The following is a 24,097-nucleotide window of genomic DNA, read 5'->3' as shown; positions in this document are numbered from 1 at the left end:
AGATAGTTAGAAACATCGATGAGAGAGAAACATCGATCAGCTGCCTCCTGCACATCTCCCACTGGGGATGTGCCCGAAACCAAGGTACATGCCCTTGAGCGGAACCGAACCTGGGACCTTTCAGTCCGCAGGCCGTCCACTGAGCCAAACCAGCTAGGGCAGCGGTTCTCAACCTGTGGGTCGCGACCTTTTTGGGGGTCAAACGACCTTTTCACAGGGGTCGCCTAAGACCATCGGAAAACACATATATAATTACATATTGTTTTTGTGATTAATCACTATGCTTTATGTTCAATTTGTAACCATGAAAATCCATCCTGCATATCCGATATTTACATGACGATTCATAACTGTAGCGACATTACAGCTATGAAGCAGCAACGAAAATAATGTGATGGTTGGGGGCCACCACAGCATGAGGAACCGTACTAAAGGGCCGCGGCGTCAGGACGGTTGAGAACCGCTGAGTTAGGGCGTGCTTCATCTCTTTATGAGGTGGGTCAAAGGTCAGCCTTGTGCAGGTCTGGGGACAGGCGCTGTGGAGGGGTCACCCATTCCCAGGGCCTGAGGATCCCCAGCTCAGGGTCCTTGCCCCCCTGATGGGATGACCCACAGCGGACATCCTGCGGGCAGCCCCCCAGAGGACCCCACAAGCCACCTGCAGAGAGACAGCCCCTGACCTAAAGGCACCAGTTAGGCGGGTGCGGCCTGCAGGCCTGGGAAGTGCAGACAGGGCAGGGCCCAGCCCCAGTGCTGGAGTCTGCACCCCGAGTGCACCCACACCCTGAGCCAGGGGCTCACTGGCCGGGACAGGCTCGGGCACGGAGGCCAGAGGCCTCTGCTGGCTCCTGGACGCTGCTGACCCTCCACGTCTGTCTCCATCCCTCCCCCTCCCTGGGGGGTCACTATTCAGAGGTCAGCTGTGGGGTCACCATCTCTCTCTCTCATGGTCTCTCCCTCCCGGTCTCTGTCTCACCCTCGCCACACACAGCGGCCCCTCAGTTCACGTCTGCCGGCCAGCCAGGGAGAGAGACCAGGTTGCTGACAGGTGGGTCAAAGTGATGGGCGCTTGGGAGGAGGAAGGCGGGCGCGGGCACAGGCAGCGGGGGCACAGACTGGAGGGCGCAGTGCAGCTTGGCAGGAGGGAGAACAGGACACCTGGGTGCCCAGCGATGGGCGAGCCCTGAGCCAGGCCTCCACGGCCGCAGGCCACATCCAGTAGGACTTGGGGTCCTGCGAGTGCCAGGACGAGGACCCGGTCCTGGTGACAGACCCAGACCCACAGCCAGCCGAGCAAGACCGTGGGAACTTAGTGGGAATTTGTACCAGCGAGAAAGGTGGGCTGAGGCGGCTGAAGCCCCAGGCGGGCTCATCAGGCACCTGGGGGTGGCCTCTGTCCTATGGTGTTGGGCCTGGAGGAGGTGGGGTGGGGAGGTGGACGGAGGTGGGGTGGGGAGGTGGACGGAGGTGGGGTGGGGAGGTGGACGGAGGTGGGGTGGGGAGGTGGACGGAGGTGGGGTGGGGAGGTGGACGGAGGTGGGGTGGGGAGGTGGACGGAGGTGGGGTGGGGAGGTGGACGGAGGTGGGGTGGGGAGGTGGACGGAGGTGGGGTGGGGAGGTGGACGGAGGTGGGGTGGGGAGGTGGACGGAGGTGGGGTGGGAGGTGGACGGAGGTGGGGTGGGGAGGTGGACGGAGGTGGGGTGGGAGGTGGACGGAGGTGGGGTGTGGAGGTGGACGGAGGTGGGGTGTGGAGGTGGACGGAGGTGGGGTGGGGAGGTGGACGGAGGTGGGGTGGGAGGTGGACGGAGGTGGGGTGTGGAGGTGGACGGAGGTGGGGTGGGGAGGTGGACGGAGGTGGGGTGTGGAGGTGGACGGAGGTGGGGTGGGGAGGTGGACGGAGGTGGGGTGGGAGGTGGACGGAGGTGGGGTGTGGAGGTGGACGGAGGTGGGGTGGGAGGTGGACGGAGGTGGGGTGTGGAGGTGGATGGAGGTGGGGTGGGGAGGTGGACGGAGGTGGGGTGGGAGGTGGACGGAGGTGGGGTGGGAGGTGGACGGAGGTGGGGTGTGGAGGTGGACGGAGGTGGGGTGGGGAGGGACATGGCAGGCAGCTGGATGAGAGGAGGTGTCACACCAGGAGGTCAGCTCAGCGCCCCAATAGCTCTTCAGAGAACAGCCCCCCAGAAACCGGCCGGCAGCCCTGGCCCAAAGCAGGACTGAGGGAGACCTGGTGCTGTGTGTGGGACCCCTGCTGTCCACAGGTCCCCTCTGTCCCCCCACGGTCACTCTGGAGGCAGAGGCAGCCCCCACCCCGCCTCTCTGGAAGGCCCTGCTGGGCACCCCTAGGCTCCCTCCATGGAGGCCATCTGGTGCCAGCTCTCTGCCTGCTCCCTGGCGTTCCCGTCCCCCAGGGCACCCTGCTGCCTGAGGGCGGGCAGGGGGTGCAGGCCCTGAGGGGGGCCTGGGAGGGGCTCCTGGAACACCTGGGACTCCCCAGAAACTTCAAATGCAAACTTAATAATTTAACAAGCTGAGTAACAGTCCTGGCACCGCCTCGCTGCCCGGCCATCTTCCCGCTGGATCTGTTATTACTTAAAAGGCTGCAACAGGGAGAAGGAAAGTGAGCAGCTGGCAGGACCCCGCGTGCCTCCCTGATGCCTCCATGGGGCAGGCCCAGCCTCCAAGGCTCAGTGCTGCCCCAGCCACACGACCAGTTCTATCCCCAGACCCCGTCCGGTCCTGGGGGGCCGAGACCCGGGCCCAGTCGGGTGTCCTCACTGTCTGTTTCCACAAGAGGCCCTGCCCCCAGGCTGTTCCGCACCGCAGGCCACGCTTCCTGCTCCTGCCCACACTCACCTGCACCGCTGGCCTCCCGGCTCTGGGCAGCTCACCCCACACCAGCCCTGCCCCACAGCACAGAGGCCGCAGAGCTGGTGGGGTCAGGGTCAGGGTCAGGGAGGGTGGTGGCCCTGATCTCACAGGGGCTGGAAATGGTCCCTTCAGGGCTGCCCAGCGGGGGCCCAGGGTCCAGGAGCAGCCAGTCCCAGCGGAGCTCCTGGCCCGGGGAGGTGCCCAGGCCACACCACAGACAGCCTCACACTACCCTGTGCGAGGCCCCTGCGAGGCCAGGAGCTCGGGGGGCAGAAGGCCAGGCCCCATACCCAACAAGGGAGCAGAGCATCTCCAGAGCCTCAGGGGAGCCCGGGCCCCTGTACCGCCCTCCCCTCCCCCAAGGCCTAGGGTTGGGGTTGGGGTTAGGGTTAAGTTTAGTGCTAGGGCTAGGGTTAGGTTTAGGTTTAGGGTTAGGGTTTGGGTAGGATTAGGGTTAGGGTTAAGTTTAGTGCTAGGGTTAGGGTCAGTATTAGGGTTAAAGTTAAGGTTAGGGTTAGGTTTAGTGTTAGAAATAGGACTAGGATAGGGTTAGGGTTACAGCTAGGGCATGGTTAGGGTTAGGGTTAGGTTTAGGGCTAGGGCTAGGGTTCGGGTTAGGGTTAAGGTTCGGGTTAGGGTAGGGTTAAGGTTAGGGCTAGGATAGGGTTAGGGTTATGGTTATGGTAGGGTTAGTGTTAGGGTTATGGCTAGCGTAGTGTTAGGGTTAAGGTTAGGGCTCGGCCTAAGGTTAGGTTTACGATTAAGGTTAGAGTTGTTTAGGGTTAAGGGTAGGGGTAGGGTTAGGGTTAGGTTTAAGGTTAGGGCTAGGGCTAGTTTAGGGTTAGAGTTAGGTTTAGGGGTCAGGTTAGGATTAGGCTAGGTGTAGGGATAGGTTTAGAGTTAGGGTTAAGTTTAGGGTTAGGGTTATGGTTAGGTTTAGGGTTAGGGGTAGAGGTAGGGTGAGGTTTAGGGCTATGGGTAGGGCTAGGGCTTGGGTTATAATTAGAGTTAAGTTTGGGGCTAGGCCTAGGTTTAGTGTTAGGGTTAGGTTTAGGATTTGGTAGGGTTAAGGCTAGGATTGCGTTAAGTTTAGGGTTAGTGTTATGGTTAAGTTTAGGGTTAGGTTTAGGGTTATGGTAGCATCAGTGTTAGGGTTAAGGTTAGGTTCAGGGTTAGGGGTAGAGGTAGGGTTAGGGTTAGGGTTAGGATATGGGTAGGGTTAGGGCTCAGAGTAGTGTTAAGGTTAGGGTTAAGGATTAGGGTTAGGGCTAGGATAGGGTTAGAGTTAGTTTTAGATCTAGGTAGGGTTATTTTTAAGGTTAGGCTGGGGCTATGATTAGGGTTAGGCTTAGGTTTAAGGTTAGAGGTAGGGCTAGTTTAGGGTTAGGGTTAGAGTTAAGGTTGTTTAGGGTGAAGGTTAGGGTTAGGGTTAGGGTTAGGGTAGGGTCAAGGTTCCCAGGTGTGTCCTGGGGGTTCCTCAGTGGCTCTGGGGGTGGCAGGAGCTGTTTCTCCATAGCTTACCTGATGTGGGAAGCAGATGGCGGTAAGGCCCGAGGTCACTACCATTTGAGTGAAAGACCGGGTCTCATTGATGTGGGGACATCGCGGCCTTGATGGTGGGCGGCATTGGGGCCTGGCCAATGGGGGCATCGGGGCCTGGTTGGTGGGGGGCACGTACATCCCCGCCCCCAGAAGTGGGTGGAGGCCGCCTGCACCTGACTGGATGAAGGACGCGGGCATGGGGCCTGCTGGCAGGAGCTTCTCCCACTGGCCTTTCCCTGGACGCCCAACAGTCCCCCACCCCCCACTCCGAAGGGAGGCTCGGGGCCCTCCACTCAGGCACCAGTGTCTGGAGGGGCAGCGACCGCAGCTACCCAGCGCCTGCAGCGTCCGTCAGCCCCCACACTGCCGCCGCCTCCTGCACGTGACGGATCAGCCAGGCTGCCCCAGGGCCCGAGGAGGCTCAGGACAGGGACGAGCAGCCCCTGCAGCCCCGGGCCCTGCGCTGCGACCTCAGGTCAGCGCCAAGACCAGCCTGAGACGAGCGTCATCAGAAAATAGTTTAATTATGTACAGGAGGCCTCAGGCTGATCACGCCTGGGACACGGATGTCACGCGGGACAGAGGACGGAGCAGCGCTCTCCCCAGAGGGGACGCTCTCAGGGACGGCCCTGAACCAACAAATCACAGACGCGACGACGGGGGGGAACGCGAATCAACACTTTCCTTTGGGAAAAAGAAAAGAGGAAACCCAGAGGCTCCGGAATGCTCTTCGCCAGGCGGCTCGTCCTCCGAGGGCGCAGCGGCCATCGGTGCAGCTGCGTCGCCCACGCCTCAGCCTGGCAGGGCCCTGCGGCCAACGGCAGCTGCTGGTCCACATGCAGCTGTGACCAGAGGGCTCAGAAGAGAGGCCGGGCGCCCTGGCTCTCAAACTCGGACCAGGCGTCGCTCAGCTCCATGAAGATCATCCTGGCCTGCTGCTCGTAGGGCTGCCCCGTGGCCTGCGGGACGGAGGGGAGGATGGTCCCACGCCAGCTCCTGGCATCCCTCCCAGCACTCACCTCCCAGTGGACCCGCCCAGTGGGCGCTCACCTCCCAGTGGATCCGCCCAGTGGGTGCTCACCTCCCAGTGGACCCCGCCCGCACTCACCTTGTCGGGGTGCACCACCAGCACGGCCCGGCGGTACTGCTTCTTCACCTGCTCGGGCGTCACCAGGTCAGCCATGCCCACGGGCGTCCAGCGGCTCTCGCCGTCCCACAGCACGGTGTGTAGTGTGGACAGCAGGGCGCGGATGTTCCTCTCCTTGCCCTCGGTCCAGTCCAGGAGCTGGGGGAGATGTGGAGCTGCAGGCAGGAGTCCTGGCCCAGCCCCCCTGCATGGGCCAGCATCGCAACACTCCACACGCGTCCGCCCCAAGCAAGCCTCCAACGCCACAAGAACAGGCCCTGTCCCACTTCCTGTGCTGACCCTACCAGGCACGGTCAGCACCACTCCCAGGCCTGACCAGACCCCATAGGACAGGACAGCGTGGAATTCACAGCCAGCCCCCCACTGTGGCCGCACAGCCTGTCCTGGAGCCCCAGGGCCCAGCAGGACGACAGGCCAGGCTCCAGTGGCCTGTCAGTGGCCCACACCCCCATCTCCACCGATCTGCCGTGAAGACACCTGGGCTCAGGCGCCCAGCAGAGGCCGGAGTGCACGCGGTGGACGCCCGCCCCCAGGGGGCCTCAGGCACGTCGCCCTGCGGGCTGGGGTCAGGTACGGCTAGAATTCCCGAGGAGCCAGACCCCGAGTAAGAGAGAGCAGAGCCTCCGCCTTCAGCCTGACGCTGCCCGAGCCGAGCGGCTGGGGGAGGGGCTGCGCGGCCGCTTCGCATCCACTGCGAACTCTCCAAGGCCAGGAGCCTGGGTGGGAGACGCCCCCCAACCCTCCAAACGTGCGAGCTGGCCCGGCCGCTCTGCCCACGCGGCGAAGCAGGTGATCTTGGCCCCAGGGAACCTCAGCGCCCAGGACAAGGGCCACACGGGGACGCCCTGGGTGACCCCGGCCGCTCTGCCCCCGCCGCCACGCACCTTCAGCTTGAGCGGGTCTGTGTCCCTCGCCTGGTCCTGCCTCCTCATCTCGGCGATGGTCCTCGGCCCCTTCCTGTCGGCCTTGGAGGAGAAGCCCTGGTTCGACAGCAGGTCTTCAAAATGGTTCTCCGACACCCGCGGCTTCTGAGCTGGAGGCGGGGGCGGTTGGACATGGCTGCTGACCCTGTGCCCACTGGACCTTGTGTGGGAAGCACCCACAGGGCTCCCCGGGGGCAAAGGTCACCACCTGGGGCTGACGTGGCTATGCCATCCCAGGGATGACACCATAGCCAGGCCAGTTCCTGGCAGCATGGGCCTGGCCACCTGGGCCGCGCTGGCCGGGACGGGGACACCACAGACACGATCGGAACCGCGCCCCCACCCAGGTGTGGCTCCTATGGTGAGGGCTCTGGGCTCAGAGCTTTCCCGGGAAAAAGTCCACACGGAGGGAAGAGGACTCACCAAAGCTGGGGACGCGGATACCCCGCTCCTCTCGGCCGCCGATAACGCTGAAGCTCGCGTAGTTAGGCCTTGGCTGTGCACAGGTTTTGGGGGGTGGCTTGGTCTGGGGGGCCCGTGGGGCGCCCTGGGTCGGGGGCCGACTTGTCTGCCAGGAGCTGCCGCCCTTGGGAGGGGGGGCTGCTTTGGGACCGAAGGCCCCAGGAGTGAATCCACTGGGTGAGCCTGGGGAGACAATTCCGGGCGGTGAGCGTGAACAGGGGGCAGCGCCTGGTCCTGAGGGAGTCTCAGAGACACAGGTATTGCAAAACCAACGTTTAGTCGGGGGCCAGGACGCAGGGCGAGCAGCCATCAGAGCGGCTCCGTGGGCGACGGTGGGGACAGCCGCAGGGGCCGTGGGCAGTGGGCTGGACAGGGTGAGCGGGGGCTCAGAGCGCAGGCTGGTTCCTTAACCTTTATCTGGAAACAGACTCACAGGAACCCGGAACCAGAACCCAGAGCCCGGCACACGCAGCAGACGGCAACCCGCCTCGGCGCAGCTCAGGCTCCTGCCAGCTGCTACGCGTGTGCAGCCACTTGTGTGCTGCCACGTATGTGCTGCCATATGGGTGTGCGCACGTGTGCGCACACGGGCCCCCCAGCTCTGTGCCATTTTACCATGCATTCCTATTTGTCCAGGTACCCATCTGTTCACCATCTCTGTGACTCACTTCAAGAATGTTCTAGAAATGGCCTGGCTGGCATGGCTCAGTGGTTGAGCTTCGACCTATGAACCAGAAGGTCATGGTTCGATTCCCAGTCAGGGCACATGCCAGAGTTGCAGGCTTGATCCCCAGTGTGGGTTGTGCAGGAGGCAGCCAATCAGATTCTCTCCTGACGTTCCTCTCTCTCCCTCTCTGAAATCTACCTACCTGTCTGTCTATCCATCTACCTGTCTATCTACCTATCCATCTATCATCTATCCATCTGTCTGTGTCTATCTGCCTATCGATCTATCCATCCGTCTGTCTATCCATCTACCTGTCTACCTATCCGTCTATCATCTATCCATCTATCCGTCTGTGTCTATCTGCCTATCGACCTATCTATCTATCCGTCTGTCTGTCTGTCTGTCTATCTATCTATCTATCCATCTATCTAGCTATCCGTCTGTCTAGCTAGCTATCTGTGTCTATCCGTCCGTGTCTATCTGTCTATCTATCATCTATCCATCTATCATCTATCCGTCTATCTATCTATCTAGCTATCCGTCTATCTGTCTATGTAGCTATCCGTCTGTGTCTATCTGTCTGTCTGTCTATCTATCATCTATCCGTCTATCTATCTATCTAGCTATCCGTCTGTCTGTCTGTCTATCTATCTATCTATCTATCTAGCTATCTGTGTCTATCCGTCCGTCTGTGTCTATCCGTCTATCATCTATCCGTCTATCTATCTATCTAGCTATCCATCTATCTAGCTATCCGTCTGTGTCTGTCTATGTATCATCTATCTGTCTATCTATCTATCTATCTATCTATCTATCTATCTATCCGTCTGTGTCTATCCGTCTATCATCTATCCGTCTATCTATCTATCTATCTATCCATCTATCTAGCTATCCGTCTGTGTCTGTCTATGTATCATCTATCTATCTATCTATCTATCCGTCTGTGTCTATCTGCCTATCGACCTATCTATCCGTCTGTCTGTCTAGCTATCCGTCTGTCTGTCTATCTATCTATCCATCTATCTATCCGTCTGTCTGTCTAGCTAGCTATCTGTGTCTATCCGTCCGTCTGTGTCTATCCGTCTGTCTACATACGTTCAATGCTCTAGAAAGGGACTCAGAAAGCCGGCGGCCTTGCAGGGAGCTCTCACTCAGGAGCCTCCTTTTACCGCTGAGCATCATTTTCCAGGGACACACCAAGGTTCGCTCAACCACCAACCCGGTTTGGAGACATTACAAACCAAGCTGCTGTGAACACGTGCGTACAGGCCTGTGCACGCCTGCGCCTCCATCTTTCTGGGTGAATGCCGGTTGTGTGTCTACTTTTATAGAAACTGGCCCTCACTTCCCAGCAGCTGCAAGTGAGCGCGGTCTCCTGGCACCTCCCACGGGGCTGGGGGCTCGCTGGCTCCGTGTGGCCCTGCTGGGCGTCTCCTCCGATGCGACACACCCATTTCCTGATGGTCCGTGGACAGCGGGCAGCTCTCACAGTGATGAGGTGCCAGGGGCAGGAACGGCACCCTTGCTCACACTCGCCACCTGGCACGGCTGGTGTCGAGGCTGTTTCACCCACACTTGTGCTGTGCTGTGCTGTGGGCCCTGCAGGAGCTGTGCCGTGGGCCCGGCAGGAGCTGAGCTGTGGGCCCAGCGGGAGTGCTGAGCCGTGGGCCCGGCGGGAGCTGTGCCGTGGGCCCGGCGGGAGCGCTGAGCCGTGGGCCCGGCGGGAGCTGTGCCGTGGGCCTGGCAGGAGTGCTGAGCCGTGGGACCGGCGGGAGCTGTGCCTTGGGCCTGGCAGGAGCTGTGCCGTGGTGCCCGGCGGGAGCGCTGAGCCGTGGGCCCGGGGGGAGCTGAGCCGTGGGCCCGGCGGGAGCTGAGCCGTGGGGCCGGCAGCCTCCTCCAGCCTGCAGCACCTCTCTGCCCCGCAGCTTGTCCTTTGCTCTCTGGTGGTTCCTGCCTTTAACTTCATGGGCCTGGCCCCGTCATTCCCTTTCTTCCGTTGGCTCTGAGCTGACAGAGTCTCATCTTCTCCCAGCGGCGCTGCACGTGCACCCAGGTCCGGAGCCTCCCACCTCCACCCTCATCCGGTGCAGCACCTCCGCCCCCCACAGCCCGAGAGCAGCTGTTCTGTCAGGCTCTCACAGCTGCGCCTGGTGTCCCACTGGCCGTGGTCAGAGCAGGATGATGGGCCGTGACCCTCCTGTCATACGGCCCCATGGTGCAGGCTGCAGGGCAGGAGGACGTCCGTGGCTCGTGGAGCGGTGCCCGGCCCCCGCCTCCTGACAGCGAGCAGCGTCCCAGGTTTGGAGGAGGCGTGGTCTCCAGCAGAAGCCGAGCCTGTTTATGTCTCCTCTCAGTGCCACCAGCTTTATTCAAACTCGTCTTGCGGGGGCACGACAGGGCGTCAGGCGCAGTGCAGAGCCGAGGGCCGGCTCCATCCTGAGAACGGCCGACTCAGATCCGGTAAACCCTCCTCACAGGGTCTGCAGCCAACAGCCCAGGTGGTGCCCAGGAGTCCCCTCCACACTCGCTGTCCTGAGCCGGGGCCACAGAGCTGCGCGCCCAGAGACACTGCAACCTCAACTCCAGGAAACTTCAAAGAACAAACTGCCCAGAAAACGAAAACCTCCAGGATCAACAAGACAGCAGCAGCCCGGCCAGCGTGGCTCAGTGGTCGACCCCGGAACCAAGAGGTTGTGGGCTCGATCCGCAGTGGGGGGTGTGCAGGAGGCAGCCCATGGATGATTCCCTCCCATCATTGACGTTTCTCTCTCTCTCTCTCTCTCTCTCGCTCCCTCTAAAAATCAATAATAGCATCTTTTAAAAAAAGAAATCCTATAACCTTTACCTGAAAAAAAAAAGAAAAGAAAAAAAAGAGCAGCAGAAGGGCCCACATGACGTGGGATGGATGTCGGCCCTGCAGACGCCGCAGCAGGAGCGGGAGGCGGGGCAGGGGAGCTGGGGGGCAGCAGACAGCAGGGAGCCTCGTGCTGAGGGACCTCGGCTTCCCACGAAGGCTCACGGGCACCGAGGAGGCCCTGCTCAGGGGGAGACGCTGGACCAGCCGAGCCAGCCTCCCCAGGAGACATCACTTCCAACCTGGAGCCCCCCCCCCTGCTGAGGGAGGAGGCTGACACCCACACGTGTCTGCAGGCACAAGGGGCCAGGCACCCGGGTCCCAGGGCGTCGAGTCAGCTCTGGGAGGTTCGAGCACAGGCAGGCATGACACTGGGGACGGACGTGGAGACCCAGCACCTGTGCGGCAGCTTGGTCCCCAAGCCCCGGCCACAGGGCAGGCGGCTGCTCCGAGGGTCACTGTGCCCTGGGCCTTGGGGACGGAGGGGCAGGCCCATCTGGGCACTGAGCCTGGCAGAGGGAGTGGGCGGAGGACCGGGCACCGCACACCCCGACACGCCCTGCACCTCACCTTGGAGGCTGGAGCTGAGGTCCCCGAGGTCTGCAAACGGGTCCAGGTTCTGAGACTTGGCCCGGCTGGCTGGGGGGCCGGGAGGGGCTGGCTGGCCACCAGGAGAGAAGAAGGGGCCTGGAGAAGGACAGAGGATATTAAAACGAGCGCCATCGCAGGGAGACGCAGCCCAGCCCTCTGCCGAGGCTCCCGATGGCCTCACGCAGCTCTGAGGCTCAGGCGCCAGACACGGACACACACAAGAACAGGGCTGCTTCCACTGCCCCCACAGAAGACCCCCTGGTGCATAAAGACCTAAACATCTGTCCCCTCCTGACTTGGTGCTGCTGCTTCCTGGACCGCCCCCCCATCTGAATGTGCTTTGTGACATATATTTTAGCTTTTACTGTTGATACTATGATGGCTGCCCCCCCTTCTCCCTCTGCTCCCCCTCCGCCCACCCCTGCCCTCCCTCCCCCTGGCCATCACCACACCGCTGTGTCTATGAGCTATGCACGTATGTTTGGCTAATCCCTGCATCTTCTGTCACCCAGCCCCTCCCCCTCCCCCTCCCCATCAGTCTGTTCCATGGTTCCAGGCCCCTGGTTCTATTCTGTTTATTGTGTTCATTAGATTCCACAGGAGTGAGATCATGTGATACTTGTCTTTCTCCGACTGACTTATTTCATTTAGCACGAACTCGCCCGGTCCCTCTGTGCTGTCGCAAAGCGTCAGAGATCCTTCTTTTTTATTGCTGCACAGTGTTCCCTGGTGTAGATGTTCCACAGCTTTAACCTATTCACTAGAGGCCTGATGCACAAAATGTGTGCAAGAGTAGGCCTTCCTTCCCCCGACTGCTGGCACCGGCTTCCTTCTGGCTCCTGGGACCCAGGCTTCCCTCTCAGCACCCCCTTCGTCCGGAAGGTTGTCTGGTCTAATTAGCATATTATGCTTTTATTATTATAGATCTGCTGATGGGCACTCGGGCTGTTTCCAGATCTTCGCTATTGTAAGTTGTGCTGCTATGGACATAGGGGTGCATATGTCCTTTCTGATTGGTGTTTCTAGTTTCTTGGGATATATTCCTGGAAGTGGGATCACTGGGTCAAATGGCAGCTCCATATTTAATTTTTTGAGGAAACGCCACACTGTTCTCCACAGCGGCTGCACCATCTGCATTCCCCCAGCAGAGCCCGAGGGCTCCCTTTTCTCCGCACCCTCACGTGCTGGTGGTAGCCATCTGACAGGTGTGCGGTGCTACTTTATTGTCGTTTTAATCTGCGTCTCGGATGCTCAGGGACTTTGAGCCTTTTTTCATGTCTCTCGGCCGTCTGTGTCCTCTTTGGAGAAGTGTCTACTTAGGTCCTTTGCCCATTTTTAATTGGACTGTCCTCCTGGTGTTGAGTTGTGTGAGTTCTTCTTGTATTTTTTAAGTTAACCCTGATCAGATGCATCACTTCGAATACAGTCTCCCACTCAGTGGGCTGCCTTTTCACTTTGATGTATAATATTCTTTATAATAGTGTCAGTTTGAGACTATTCTAAGTATCAGAAACTGAAGTATCTGAGTAAACTGTTGTACAGCCACTTGGAGGAACATAATCATTACAAATGCTGGCTACTCCTACAGTAAGGGGCTCTTAGAAGTTCATAGGCAGGAGAATTTCCTATGCAAAAAGGAACGTAAAACAGTTCTCAAAAAAACACACAAAAAACCAAGGACATAAAGTAACAGTTAACCTCACGTGCAGACTGGGATGCAAATGGAAATAGCGGGCGGTCTACCAAAGTGGTCTTTAGTCATCGTCCAGCTTTGGTGAGACTGAAGGCTGGGGGGCTCCTGGGCAAGCCAGTCAACAGGAGGTCCTGAGGGGACGCTGCCAGAGGCCTCGTCACAGGGTCACCTCTGACAGCCCTGCACAAGCCAGTTTCCCAACAGGACAGAATCACAGACGGAGGAAAGGACAGATGTCCAGCCAGTGAAGGTGGGACCCCCTCGGTGTCCTGGGCAGGCGCCCCGAGGCTCAGCCACCACTCAGAGACGCTGCGGTGAGAGGGCCACCCATGGGCCGTGTCCTACACGCTACGCGCCCACAGGAGACGAGGAAGGGAGGACGTGGAGGGCCTGGCGCCTGTGCACACCTGCAGGAGTGGGCAGGGAGGAGGGCAGGGCGCCCTGGGACAGCCCTGGACCTGCTGACCAGGGTGTGGCCCGTGCCACCAGGACCCCTGTCCCTGGGAAGGCATGGTTGCGTCTTGGCGACATGGAGGGGGGTCAGGGCCGTACCTTCTGTGGCTGGAGCGGGGGCCGGGGCCTCGGCCCAGGAGTCCCATCCTCCCAGCAGGTCCGGGTGGCTGGCCGAGGTGGACATCCTGCTGGGCTCGGCGGGCACGTCCCCTGGGAGAGAGCAGCACCATGTGTGGGCCCCAGTGGGGTGGACCGTGGCCTTCAAATGGCTCGTGCCCACCGTCCCCACACACAGACACCTGTCATGTGGGAGCAGGAGGGACAGAGGACAGCTGGCCGGTGCACCTGGCCGAGTCCCAGTGGGCCCTGCTGGCTCAGCCAGCACGGACCAGCCTCCCCTCCTCACAGGCTGTGGATGCCTCATGCCACTGAAGGGACCAAGGGGACGGGTGAGCGGGTGGAAAAGCTCCCAGGACAACGCGCCACGTCCGCCTCCTGCAGAGGCTCACACACGTCACTCATGGTGCACAGGGCGCCCCCAGGACCTTCGCCCACCCACCCTGGAACCTAGCAGAGCACGAGGGTGGACACCAGCGGCCACCTCATCCTCCGGGGAGGGAGGGCCTGCAGCCCCACAGCTACTCACCCAGCTGCAGGAAGTCGGTGCCGCAGGCCGGGGGCGGGGCGCTGTGGGTGGAGGGGAAGGACGCAGGCTGAGCGGCCAGAGAGTCTGAATTAAGAAATTCCCCCAAGAGATTGGGCTTGGAGCAGGGCTGGGCATCTAGATCGGACGTCAGCAGGAGAGGGTCGAACGGGTCGGCTGCAGAGACACCCAGTGGCGGGCACAGTGAGGCGTGTGGAGGCACCACAGGAGCACCCAGCCCAGAGCGCCAGGCCCCCGGCTGCGCGGCCTGGACGATGACCACCCCGCGGGCCCAGGAGGACACGGAGGGATCGAGAGCTGGGCACATCGTCAGCCCCGACGCCCTCACCTCAGACAAGCAGCTGAGAGGACGTGAGCTCAGGATGGATGGAGGGGCGGGAGGACGCCACAGTGCGGCCGCCTCCTGCTTCCCCTCTTGGCTGCGGCCCAGCCCACCCATCCTCAGCTCCTCCCAGGCCCTGGCGGCTCACAGACCTGGAGGCCAAACCACTGGAACCCTCTCAGCTCACATACCGGCTGCGGGGGGCCCGCCCGTGGAGGGGGCGGGGCTCGTGAAGAGGAGGGGGGTCTCCCCACCGAGGAGGTCGCCTGGGGTACCCTCGGGAGCAGCCTCCGGGGCTCCCAGGAGGCAGCTGAGCAGGTCGGCGTTGCTGGTGGGGCCCCCGGGGGCCTGAAGGGGCGCTGGCCCTGCCTCGGAGTGCAGCCCCAGCAGGTCCACGCCGTCCTCTGGCGGCCTGGGCTCCTGCGGCGAGGCCGGCCTGTTTGCATCAAAAATCAACTCTTGCTCCGGGGCCCTCGCTGCTGGGCCTGGCGTGTCCTCGTCCACCGTGTCCCTGCTCTCAGCGGAGAGCGTGGCCGCATCCTCGTCCGACAGCTCGCTCTCCCCTGCGTCCTCAGCCGGGGCGGACGGTGTCTCCTGGGCAACGTTGCTCTCTGGGCCCGGCTCCCCGGCTCTCTCCTCTGAAAGAGAGCAGTGCGCTGACGGCCGAGCCACGCTGATGGGCAGCGGGCGGTGACGCAGGAGCCCGGGGGAGAGGGTCTGAGGGTAGCCGAGCAGCGCAGGCCTGTAGGCCCGTGCGTACCCTGCCAGTCCAGCGTGTGCAGAAAGTGGTTGGTGTCCGTGCCACTGCTCTGCGGGGACTCTGACTCCGTGGGCTCAGCGTCGGGAGATACCGTCTCAGCGTCGTACTGGGCGCTGGAGCCTGGCTGCCTGGGGAGCTCGGGCTTCCCTACGAGGAGAGGAGGGCATCAGGCCACCAAGCCCCGGTGCACCGTCCTGTAGTGGCCGGCAGCCCCGCTCCAGACCACCGGGACCCGCGCTGACTGCCACCGAGTCCAGTCTGCGCGTGGATCCCAGTGCAGGCTCAGACGCTGGCTTGGGTCACGTGTGTGCGCACACACACGCACATGCTTCACAGCACACCACACCACACGCCTCGGGTTCTTGGCCGTCTTCACGTAAGGAAATGTGCACATTGCACCCAGGGCACGAGGGGTGCTGAGCCCCGGCCACAGGGGGGCACAACTGCGGCCAGGGCACTGCCTACGCTACTTCCTGTAATTGCTCTGAAACAGGAAGACGAGACTGAACTGAGCGGAAGGGTTGCCAGGAAAAAGCTCTGGCGGGCTGGCGGCCTGGCTGTGCCCAGCTGGTCCAGACGAGGCTCTTTGCCTGCTCCCGGTGCAAGCCCTGCCGCCAAGACAGACCTGGCCCTGCTGCGGGGCCGCCCAGGGTGCGGGAGGCGGAGGAAGGTCCTGGCGCGCTGACCCACAAGGACTCACCGAATTTAGACAGGACGTCCTGCTGCTCCTCTCGGCTGGAAAAGAGGATCTTGGGGTTCAGCCCCCTCATGCTGGAGCTCTCCCAGGGCGGAGCCTCCCGGCTGGGCCTGTCTCGGGGCTCCACCTCCACCTCGAGGCTCACTTGGAACAGATCTGGGTATTTCTCCTGAATGTCACAGGCGTCCAGGTCATACCTGCAGGGAGGCCACACCCCAGTGAAGGGGGCAGGACCCGTTTCACAGCTCACCCCACATCCCCCAAACACGAGCACAGACCAGGCTACACCCCAGTCTGGCCGCAGGAGCGCAGTGGGCAGTCTGTGCACCAGGCGCGAGCACCTCTCTAAGCAGCACCGGCTTGTCAGGGGAGCACTGGGCCTGCCTCGCCCTGGGTCCTGGGTCCAGGCCAGGCCGCCTGAGATACTAAATGTGTTTCCATGGAAATGATCGCCCTACAGACGCCCCGATGGCTGACAGAGGCCCCGCAATCGCCTGCAGTGAGGGCAGCATGGTGGCCTGTGGCTGTGGGCCAGGGAGGCAGCACCCGCCCCTGCTGGGAGGGAAAGGAACAGGCAAGAAGCCCAAGGCTCTGGTCTCCACATACCACCGGAGGCAGCGGCCAGGGGCCGGGCACAGGGCGCACAGATGCGTCCAGGGCGAGTGGCAGTAGTGACTTCAGTGACCACGGCACTGATCGGCTCTGCCTCTCCAGGGAACCCCAGTGAGTTCACAGACACCCGAGGTCACCCTGACGCTCATGGTGCTGAGACACCCCGCACCTGTGTGCGTCTCCCTTCAGGTAGCAGAGCAGTAAAATGCAAAACAGAAATACAAGACGGCAGCAGGTTCCCGAGACCCGAGGTGGGGAGGGAGGGCTCTGCCGCCCCCACCGTCCGTGGGGCACAACCCAAAGCCCCCGCCCGGGCAAAAGGGGCCGTGGAGACACCACACAGGTGCTCAGCGAGGGCGGTGGAGCCACAGCAGCTTCTCCACGCAACAAGCCCAGTGACACGCCCTGGGTGGCGCCCACTGCTTCACACCTCCCCCTGCCCACAGCTCTGCCGGGGGACGCAGCAGAGTGCCGCTGTGCATGCGCCCTCCTCCGCTGCGGCGTCCCCTGCCCACCCGCCTGCCCCCGAGGCCACGGCTTGCCTGCCTTTCTAGGCTGGGCACCTACAGCGAGCAGACGACACGGGCGCCCTCCCCAGCAGGAGCCCCGCTGCAGCGAGGCCGGGAGGGGGGAGCCAGGCGGGGCCACGCAGGGGAGCACATGGCCTCGGCAGGTCAGCCCCAGGCACCACCCGGGGGCCACCCAACCGGCCTCCCCAGCCCCACTGGCCCAGGAGGCTGGCCAGGCCAGGCCCACCGCTGACCCAGCAGGCCAGTGAGGGCACAATGAGGGCCTGTGAGCAGGGAGCGGCCGGCCCTGGGCTGCAGAGGGACAGGGCCCAGCCCACTACTCCTGACATGCTTGCTAGGAAACAAAGCGCTGACTGAGGCAGAACTGGAGCCTCTCTCGACGCCAGGCAGACAGAGACAGAGGGAAGCTGCCCAGCACATGGTCCCAAAGCCCACCAACCCCACTGGAAAGACCAGCCTGGACAGCTGGCGCTCTGACTGCGATGCCCTAAGGCCCACCTACAGCACAGACACAACCAGGGCCCCGCCCGCTCTCCAAGTCCCGCCTGCCCCTGCCCTCCTGTCCACGGGGCCTCCTGCTGGCTTTCTCCTCAGCGCTAGGGGTTCCCAGGGGTGCCCACGAGGCACGCAGCCAGGGAGCAGGGGCAGCTGGTCCCAGGCAGCCCGACCCTCAGCCGAGCGGCCGTGCCGAGGCCCAGGCCGTGGCCGTGACCCTGCTCCTTGACCCCACAGGCTCCATGGAGCTGCTCAGGCACCTGGACTCGTGTCCTGAGCTCCTTCCTGACCAAGTCGAGAGCCCACAGGCCCCGGACAGTGTGGGACACACCCTCTGGTGACACCGTCTGCGCACCCCCCGCGGCCCTCCCCGTGGGACGCCGACGCACTTGGCGAACTTCACGGTGGTCGCGTTCCGCGGCACGAATCCCGTGTGGAACTGGACCTGGAACATCTTCATGGACGCCATCTGCGGGGAGAACACACCTGGAGCTGGGAGGGGACCGGGCCTCCCGTCACACCCCCCTCCCCCCGAGCCCGAGGGCCCTGTACACAGCTCCAGGTGCTGAGCCCTGGGTGTGGGGACCGCACCCTCTCCCACAGCGGCTCCTCGGGCTCTAGGATCCCACGCAGATGGCAGTGCCGACCCGCGGGGCCGCAGGAAGGAGAGGCCCGCGGAGCGCGCTCACCTTGGCCTGCAGCCTGCCTCCCAGGGTGGACCGCGCATGGTAGATGGCGATGAGCACATCCCCTTGGACAGCCGTGCCCAGGGGGATGACGGCTTTGCCGTCCTCGATCCTGAAATCCCTGGGGGAGGAAGGCGGGTCCCCGTGAGACAAAGCCAGGCCATGGGGCGGCCCAGCGAGGCCTGGGGCACAGCACGCCGGCCCCAGCAGTCTCAGCTCCCTGGTTTTGCTACGAGCTACCCTTGGGGGGGTGCTCCAGGCAATACTTCCATGGAGCTTCTCAGCACGTCGTCATGGGGAGCTTGCCTTGGGGACCTGAGGCGGGGCTCCAGCCGCCAGAGCCCCCCATCCTCCCGGCGCGCCCTCGCTGCCCTGGCCTGGCTCACCGCATCCTGTCGTACTCCTGGGACGTGGTGGCCACGCGCTCGTCCCCCACGTAGACCTCGCAGAAGGGCCGACAGCCGCTCCTCTGCTTGTTGAACAGCGGCACGGGCGTCATGACGATGGCCCGCACAAGGATCGGCTTGCTATGGGGCGTGATGGGCTCCTCCGCCACCATGTCACACATGTACTCGATGTACCTGAAGGAGACACAGCACATCACACATGTCACACGTCACACATGCTCTGCATGGCCACACACATCACACACGTTCTGTGCATGGCCACATACCATGTCACGCACATGCTCTGCACTACACACGTCACACACATGTCCTGCATAGCTATACACATCACATGCATGCTGTGCACAGCCACACACCACGCCACACACATGCACACACCACATCACAGGTTCTAGCTCCATCTCCCAAGCGTGATGCTTTAATTTTCGCTCAGTTCAGAATGCTGTCACATTCCGTGGGTTATTTAGAAGTAGACTGGTTGGCTCTGGAACACGGAGGGGTTTTTCCAGCCCTGTTACAACTTCTACTCGAATTCTCTTCGGCCCGTGACGTTTTCTAGTGTCTAGGCCAGTGATGGCGAACCTTCTGAGCTCGGCGTGCCAGCATTTTGAAAAACCCTAACTTAACTCTGGTGCCATGTCACATACAGACATCTTTTGATCTTTGCAACCATAGTAAGACAAAGACTTATATTTTTGATATTTATTTTATATATTTAAATGCCATTTAACAAAGGAAAATCAACCAAAAAAATGAGTTCTCGTGTCACCTCTGACACGCGTGTCATGGGTTCGCCATCACTGGTCTAGTCTAACTTGGCCGTGGTTAAAGGGCCTGCGTGTGGCTGCTCTCGCTGAACTTGCGTGTGCCTGGGAAGGATGCGTCCCGCCGTGGAACGTCCTGTGGACATCAGGTAGGCCCGCTGGGTGGGGCCGAGTTCAGTGCGTACGCCGTCTGTCCTGAGAGGGCGGGTGCTGGCCCCTCCGCCTGGGATCCTGGGATGGTGTCTGTTCCGCACGTCTCCACAGCGCCCCCTGCGGCTGGGCTCCTGCCCGGGGACCCCTCCTTCACTTGCTTCTAATCAGCAGAAGGGATGGGTAGTGCCTTCTGTGCAGCCACACTCTCACCAGCGGACTTGTCTTGGGCTCTCGCCAACCCCCAGCAGGAGGCTGATGCCGGGACCTCAGCCACAGGCAAACCCCAGAGCTGGGAAGCGGGCTGGGGCTCGGAGCGGAGTTCCTGGGAGCACCGCCCGCTCCCGACGGCAGGACGGCAGGCCCCAGAACTGGGCAGGAGTCCAGGTGGCTGTGCCACGGCTGACCCTCAGGCTCCTTCACTGACCGCAGCCTGGCCAGGCTCTGTCCCGAGCGCAGACGGCCCCGCGCTGGCCGCTGCCCCCACCCTTCCACGGCCGCCATGGTGGGCGGCACCCTCCGGCCGGGGGCTGGTCTGTCAGCTGCTCCGCCGCGTTCTCCTCCCTGGTCTTCTCTTGGCTGCTTCCCCCGCTGGCTGCCAGGACAGCAGAGTCTCCCGCTGCCCCGGGTTCTCAGGGGACCTTGTGCAATGGCTGCCAGCAGTCTCCGCTCACCTGAGCGTGGCTTCCGCGGGGAGCACGGGCCAGCAGCTGGCCTTCTGTGTCCATCTGTGCTGCTCAATCCTGCTGGGTCCTGAGCACCTGAGGTTTGGTGCATCGTGACCTTGAGGAAGTTCCCGGCGCCTGGCTGGTCAGAGCTCCGTGCCCCACCCAGGAGGGTGTGGTGGGCGGCATCCAGCGCCTTCTGGGGTCCTCTCCTGCTGGGCCCTTGGAGACCGACACGTGGGAGGCGGCCTTCACGGCGCCTGCGCAGCCAGGCCCAGCATCTCCAGGCCTCTCCCTCGCAGCCTCCCTGCCTCCCTGCCTCCCTGCCCTGCAGGTGCCACCTTCCCTTCAGTGTCTGCAACACTGTGCTCAGCCGCAGTGAACCTCCCGTCAGGCACCTCTGGGCTCCTGCCTGTGCCCCTGGGAGCCACATCCCGACCCATCTGTGAGCGCTCTCGGGGACTTGAGGATGGACTCCCCAAGCTCTGCGGTCTCGCCTGCTTCTGCACACGCGCTGACCACTGGCTGGCCCTCCTCTGGCCCCCGGCTCACGTCCTTCCTGAGTCTGAAGCTGGTCCCACTGCTTTTTAAGTAGCTCTGCACCCGCGCACGTCCCCGAGGAGGCAGCTGGGGTCGGGGGTCCCAGTGTCAGGCCACTCCCCACTAACAGCCCTCCTCCCACTCTGCCCCGATGATGAGCGGCTGCTCTCGGGATCCCACGGCGGCTCCGGACCCTCGGCACAGCTGGAATTCAGGAGCAAAAATGGCTCTCAGGCCCACATGGCTCAGTGGCTGAGTGTCAACCCATGAACCAGGATGTCACAGCTCTGTTCCCAGTCGGGGCACATGCCCGGGTTGTGGGCTGCACCCCTAGTGGGGGCCTGCAGGAGGCAGCCGATGGGTGTTCTCACTGACGTTCCTCTCTCTCTCCCTCTCTCTCTCTCTCTCTCCCTAAAAAAATCAATAAAAACATTTTAAAAAAAGACTCAGGTCACATGTTGGAAGGGTCAGCAGTCCTTTTGCTTGGTGGCCTCGCCCACTTTCCCGTGACACAGGACACAGCTGGTGGCCGGCTCCCTGCATCCAGGTGGCCCCACAGCAGGACGGCCTTTCCCCGCCCGCCCGCCCACTGTCCACAGGCTGCACCATCACCCAGGGCAGAAGGAAGGGCCTGAACACCTTCCTTTCTTCCAGCATCACCCGCCCAAACAGACCCACGTGCACAGAGCTGGCGGCCAGAGTGCTGCCCGTCGCCTCACACACAGGCTTCAGGGGCACACGTGCTACAAGGGCTGGTGCCCGGGAACCGGACAGAGGCACTGCCCGCCACTCAGGGCCGAGGAGGCTGACTCTGACCCTCCCTGACCCTCTGGCCGGGCTCCTGTTGGCACAGCAGGGCAGGCCTGGCGCCCCACCCACACTGCCCACCCCTTTCCGAAACCCTTCCAGCCTCCAGGGCCCACCAGGGACACCGCATCCAGTGTCCGACGGCGGACAAGGTACCTTTTGTGGGACGGCCAAATGCCCGGCGGGCAGCGCTTCATGCTGAACATGTACACGGCGGCCTCGGCGGTGCTGAAGAGCCGGCAGAAGCACAGGAAGGAGCAGACGGCCACGGCCGACGCCGCTCTCCCGTCCTAGGAGAGGCACAGGCAGCTCCCTGGGGCCCAGCACCACCTCCCGGGGGCAGAGCACGTCCTCAACGTGCAGACACGCGTCCACACAGATGGGCGTCTTCGTGACAGCGCAGGACGCGGCGTCTCCAACGGGACACGCTTGCCTCACTGCCCCCCATGTGCACCCCTCCCTGAGCCCTCCTGGTGTCCTCCGAGTGACTGCCCAGCACCAGGACAGCTGTGCCGACCTTCGCGCCCACACTCGGCAGGTGCCATGTGACGCCACACACCTCAGCCTCACTGCGCAGTGGGGTAGGGGTCCCCAGCTGCCGTCAGGAGGGACAGAGGTGGGTGCTGCGGCAGCGGCCTCGGGGCAGGGCAGTGGAGAGCCCTGGGGTGCTGCCTCGAGGGGAGATGAGAGAATGCACATAGGGCCACCGCACGCTGCACCTGTGCAGGCAGCTTCCCCAGCAGCAGCTAATGCCCAGGGGCCTGGAGGGGGGCCCTGCTGGGCACCCAGACGCTGCCAGGGGGCCTGCGCCAGCCCAGCACCCCACAGTCCCTGGCTCAGGAAGGAGCAGGCTGCTGGTGTCCCACTCCCCGCCCGTGCCACCACCCAGGACGCTGCCCCATCTGACGCCAGGGGTTCATGATGGTCCTCCGCCCCCATAGCCCCGGTGCCCTCCTCTAACGCGGCACACACTCACCGTGCAGTGCAGCACGCACACGTTCTTGTGGTCCTGCCGCAGCCACCAGTGCATGTCCCTGCAGATGCTGTACAGGCTGCGCAGGCTCGGGGCCCGCCGGGCCGCCCACCCGCACTCGGACACCTGCGGGACGGGCCCAGCTCAGCCTGACACCCTGCGCCCCCGTCGGGGAGGCTCCCCTCACGAGCGCCGCCCGCTGGCACACTCCGCTATGACAGGATTTGTGCCAGGCAGACAGACCTGGCGACGGGAACCAGGGGCTAGCCTCCCGCCATGCTGGGGCCAGCCGTAAAAAGCACCTGTGACCCCAGGTTCAGGGACCATGAAAACCACGCGGCCTCAGGTCCCCATGGGAGGAGCAGCAAGGCCCGAGGCTCGCTGGTCTCTGCACCCCCCACCCGACTCTCTTCGGTGTCTGTGAGATGACCCTAGGCTGTCACCACAGCGAAGACCAGGCCTGGCATCACAGCGAGACCCTGCAGAGCCCACTGCACGTGCTGCGCTGCCTGGGAGGTCAGCAGGCCCGTGAGGCCTGCAGGGCGCAGGCAGGGGAGGCGGGGGCACCCACGCGGTTGTGAAACTTGGCGGGCCGGTACGTCCTGGAGGACAGGTTGTAGACAGCGTAGTGTCCCGGGTGCTTGGAGTCCAGAAACAAGCGCACGTCCTCGATGTTGTTTTTGATGGCGGATTCCACACCCTCTGCCGGGAAGGACATCACTGGAAGGAAATAGCCAGTCAGCCCGGGGCACCTCGGGGACCGCGCTCAGGCCCCGACCCGCCTCCAGCCTCCCCCTCCCGACTCCCGGCTCCCGGCTGGTGCCGTCAAATGCAGTGCTGAGGTGCAGCCCGCCTGCCATCCACAGGAGCCCCTCGGGACCTCCCCACGGTGCACCTGGGCGGTAGGTCCTGCCGAGACCCCACGCACAGCAGGGTCTCCAAGCGTCCGATCTCGTCTTTGGTTTGATTTGGCCTGGAGACCCGCGTTTCAACTGTGCGTGGCCTCACTCATTCCTCTGCTGCAGAGCCCCGAAAGTCCACCCGGGGAGAAGCTGCTGCACACGCACTGTCCACTGCGGGCCCGGAGGTGCCCTGACACCGGGCCCTTCCCCGCCACCGGCCCTTCACGCCCAGGCTGCAGTGGGCTGAGTGGGAGGCCCGCGTCCCCTGCCATCGCCGACAGGAGGCCAGAGGAGCCCCATGGTGAGAGCGGCCAACACACCTGCGATTCGGGATGTGATGTAGGAAATGTCCAGGTCTCCCTTCGCGTAACTGGAACCCAAAAGAACACTTGGTTAGGACAGGAAACTTCCAGGGAAATGAAGACAGCTGAGAGAGAGCGAGTCCTGGAGCGGCCCTGGGTGAGCCTGTGTGTGTGCTCACGTGGGTGTATGTGGGTCACTGCGTGTGAGCGCAGGCATGTGTGTGTGAGAGGCGGGGGAGAGGCAGGAACCCACACAGGCCGTGACTCAGGGCTTGCTCCCCCGGGAGGTGGGACGGGGAGCTGGCCGTGACAAGAGGCAGCAAACATGGGCGACCGAGCCTCTGACCCACCAAGGAAAACCACAGGGCACCCCAAAAGCAAAGGCCCAGTCTGAAGGGACACAGCCAGCATCAGCATCAGACCTGGGGGGATGCCGGCACGACAGCCAGGAGCCTAAAGCAGCGGTGACCAATGAGCTAATGGACAAAGCAGACAGCAAGCACAGAGACAGTGTGGGCGGAGGGGAAGCCCTAGGAAGAGCCGCCCGCCCAGGAGGGGCACAAGACAGCGCTGCGGAGCATGAGGACAGCGCTGGGCTCCCTGGCCGGGCACGGCTGAGC

The 24,097-nt window shown here is 62.7% G+C and overlaps 1 protein-coding gene across 1 annotated transcript in view; it reads right to left on the bottom strand.

Annotated features, from left to right (window-relative positions):
* Positions 1-4,915: 4,915 nt before the first annotated feature.
* The window catches only part of GAK (cyclin G associated kinase), a 39,317-nt gene continuing 20,135 nt past the window's right edge, over positions 4,916-24,097 (bottom strand). Inside the window, exons 12-28 of the mRNA XM_070400731.1 lie at positions 23,496-23,545; positions 22,845-22,993; positions 22,277-22,399; positions 21,457-21,590; positions 18,354-18,548; positions 17,971-18,088; positions 17,671-17,750; positions 15,648-15,841; positions 14,948-15,094; positions 14,379-14,825; positions 13,848-14,021; positions 13,301-13,411; positions 11,035-11,151; positions 6,905-7,126; positions 6,443-6,591; positions 5,520-5,696; positions 4,916-5,370 (exon numbers count right to left, since the gene is read on the bottom strand). Of these exons, the coding sequence (XP_070256832.1) occupies positions 5,269-5,370; positions 5,520-5,696; positions 6,443-6,591; positions 6,905-7,126; positions 11,035-11,151; positions 13,301-13,411; positions 13,848-14,021; positions 14,379-14,825; positions 14,948-15,094; positions 15,648-15,841; positions 17,671-17,750; positions 17,971-18,088; positions 18,354-18,548; positions 21,457-21,590; positions 22,277-22,399; positions 22,845-22,993; positions 23,496-23,545 (2,689 nt within the window). The 3' untranslated portion in view covers positions 4,916-5,268. The remainder of the gene's footprint in view (positions 5,371-5,519; positions 5,697-6,442; positions 6,592-6,904; positions 7,127-11,034; positions 11,152-13,300; positions 13,412-13,847; positions 14,022-14,378; positions 14,826-14,947; positions 15,095-15,647; positions 15,842-17,670; positions 17,751-17,970; positions 18,089-18,353; positions 18,549-21,456; positions 21,591-22,276; positions 22,400-22,844; positions 22,994-23,495; positions 23,546-24,097) is intronic.

This window comes from Myotis yumanensis, unplaced genomic scaffold, assembly GCF_028538775.1.
Source record: "Myotis yumanensis isolate MYYU_CA2020_CCGP unplaced genomic scaffold, mMyoYum1.0.hap1 SCAF_1, whole genome shotgun sequence".
NCBI lineage: Eukaryota > Metazoa > Chordata > Mammalia > Chiroptera > Vespertilionidae > Myotis > Myotis yumanensis.
Note: the sequence above shows the minus strand (reverse complement) of the source record. Positions and strands in the feature narration are given on the sequence as shown.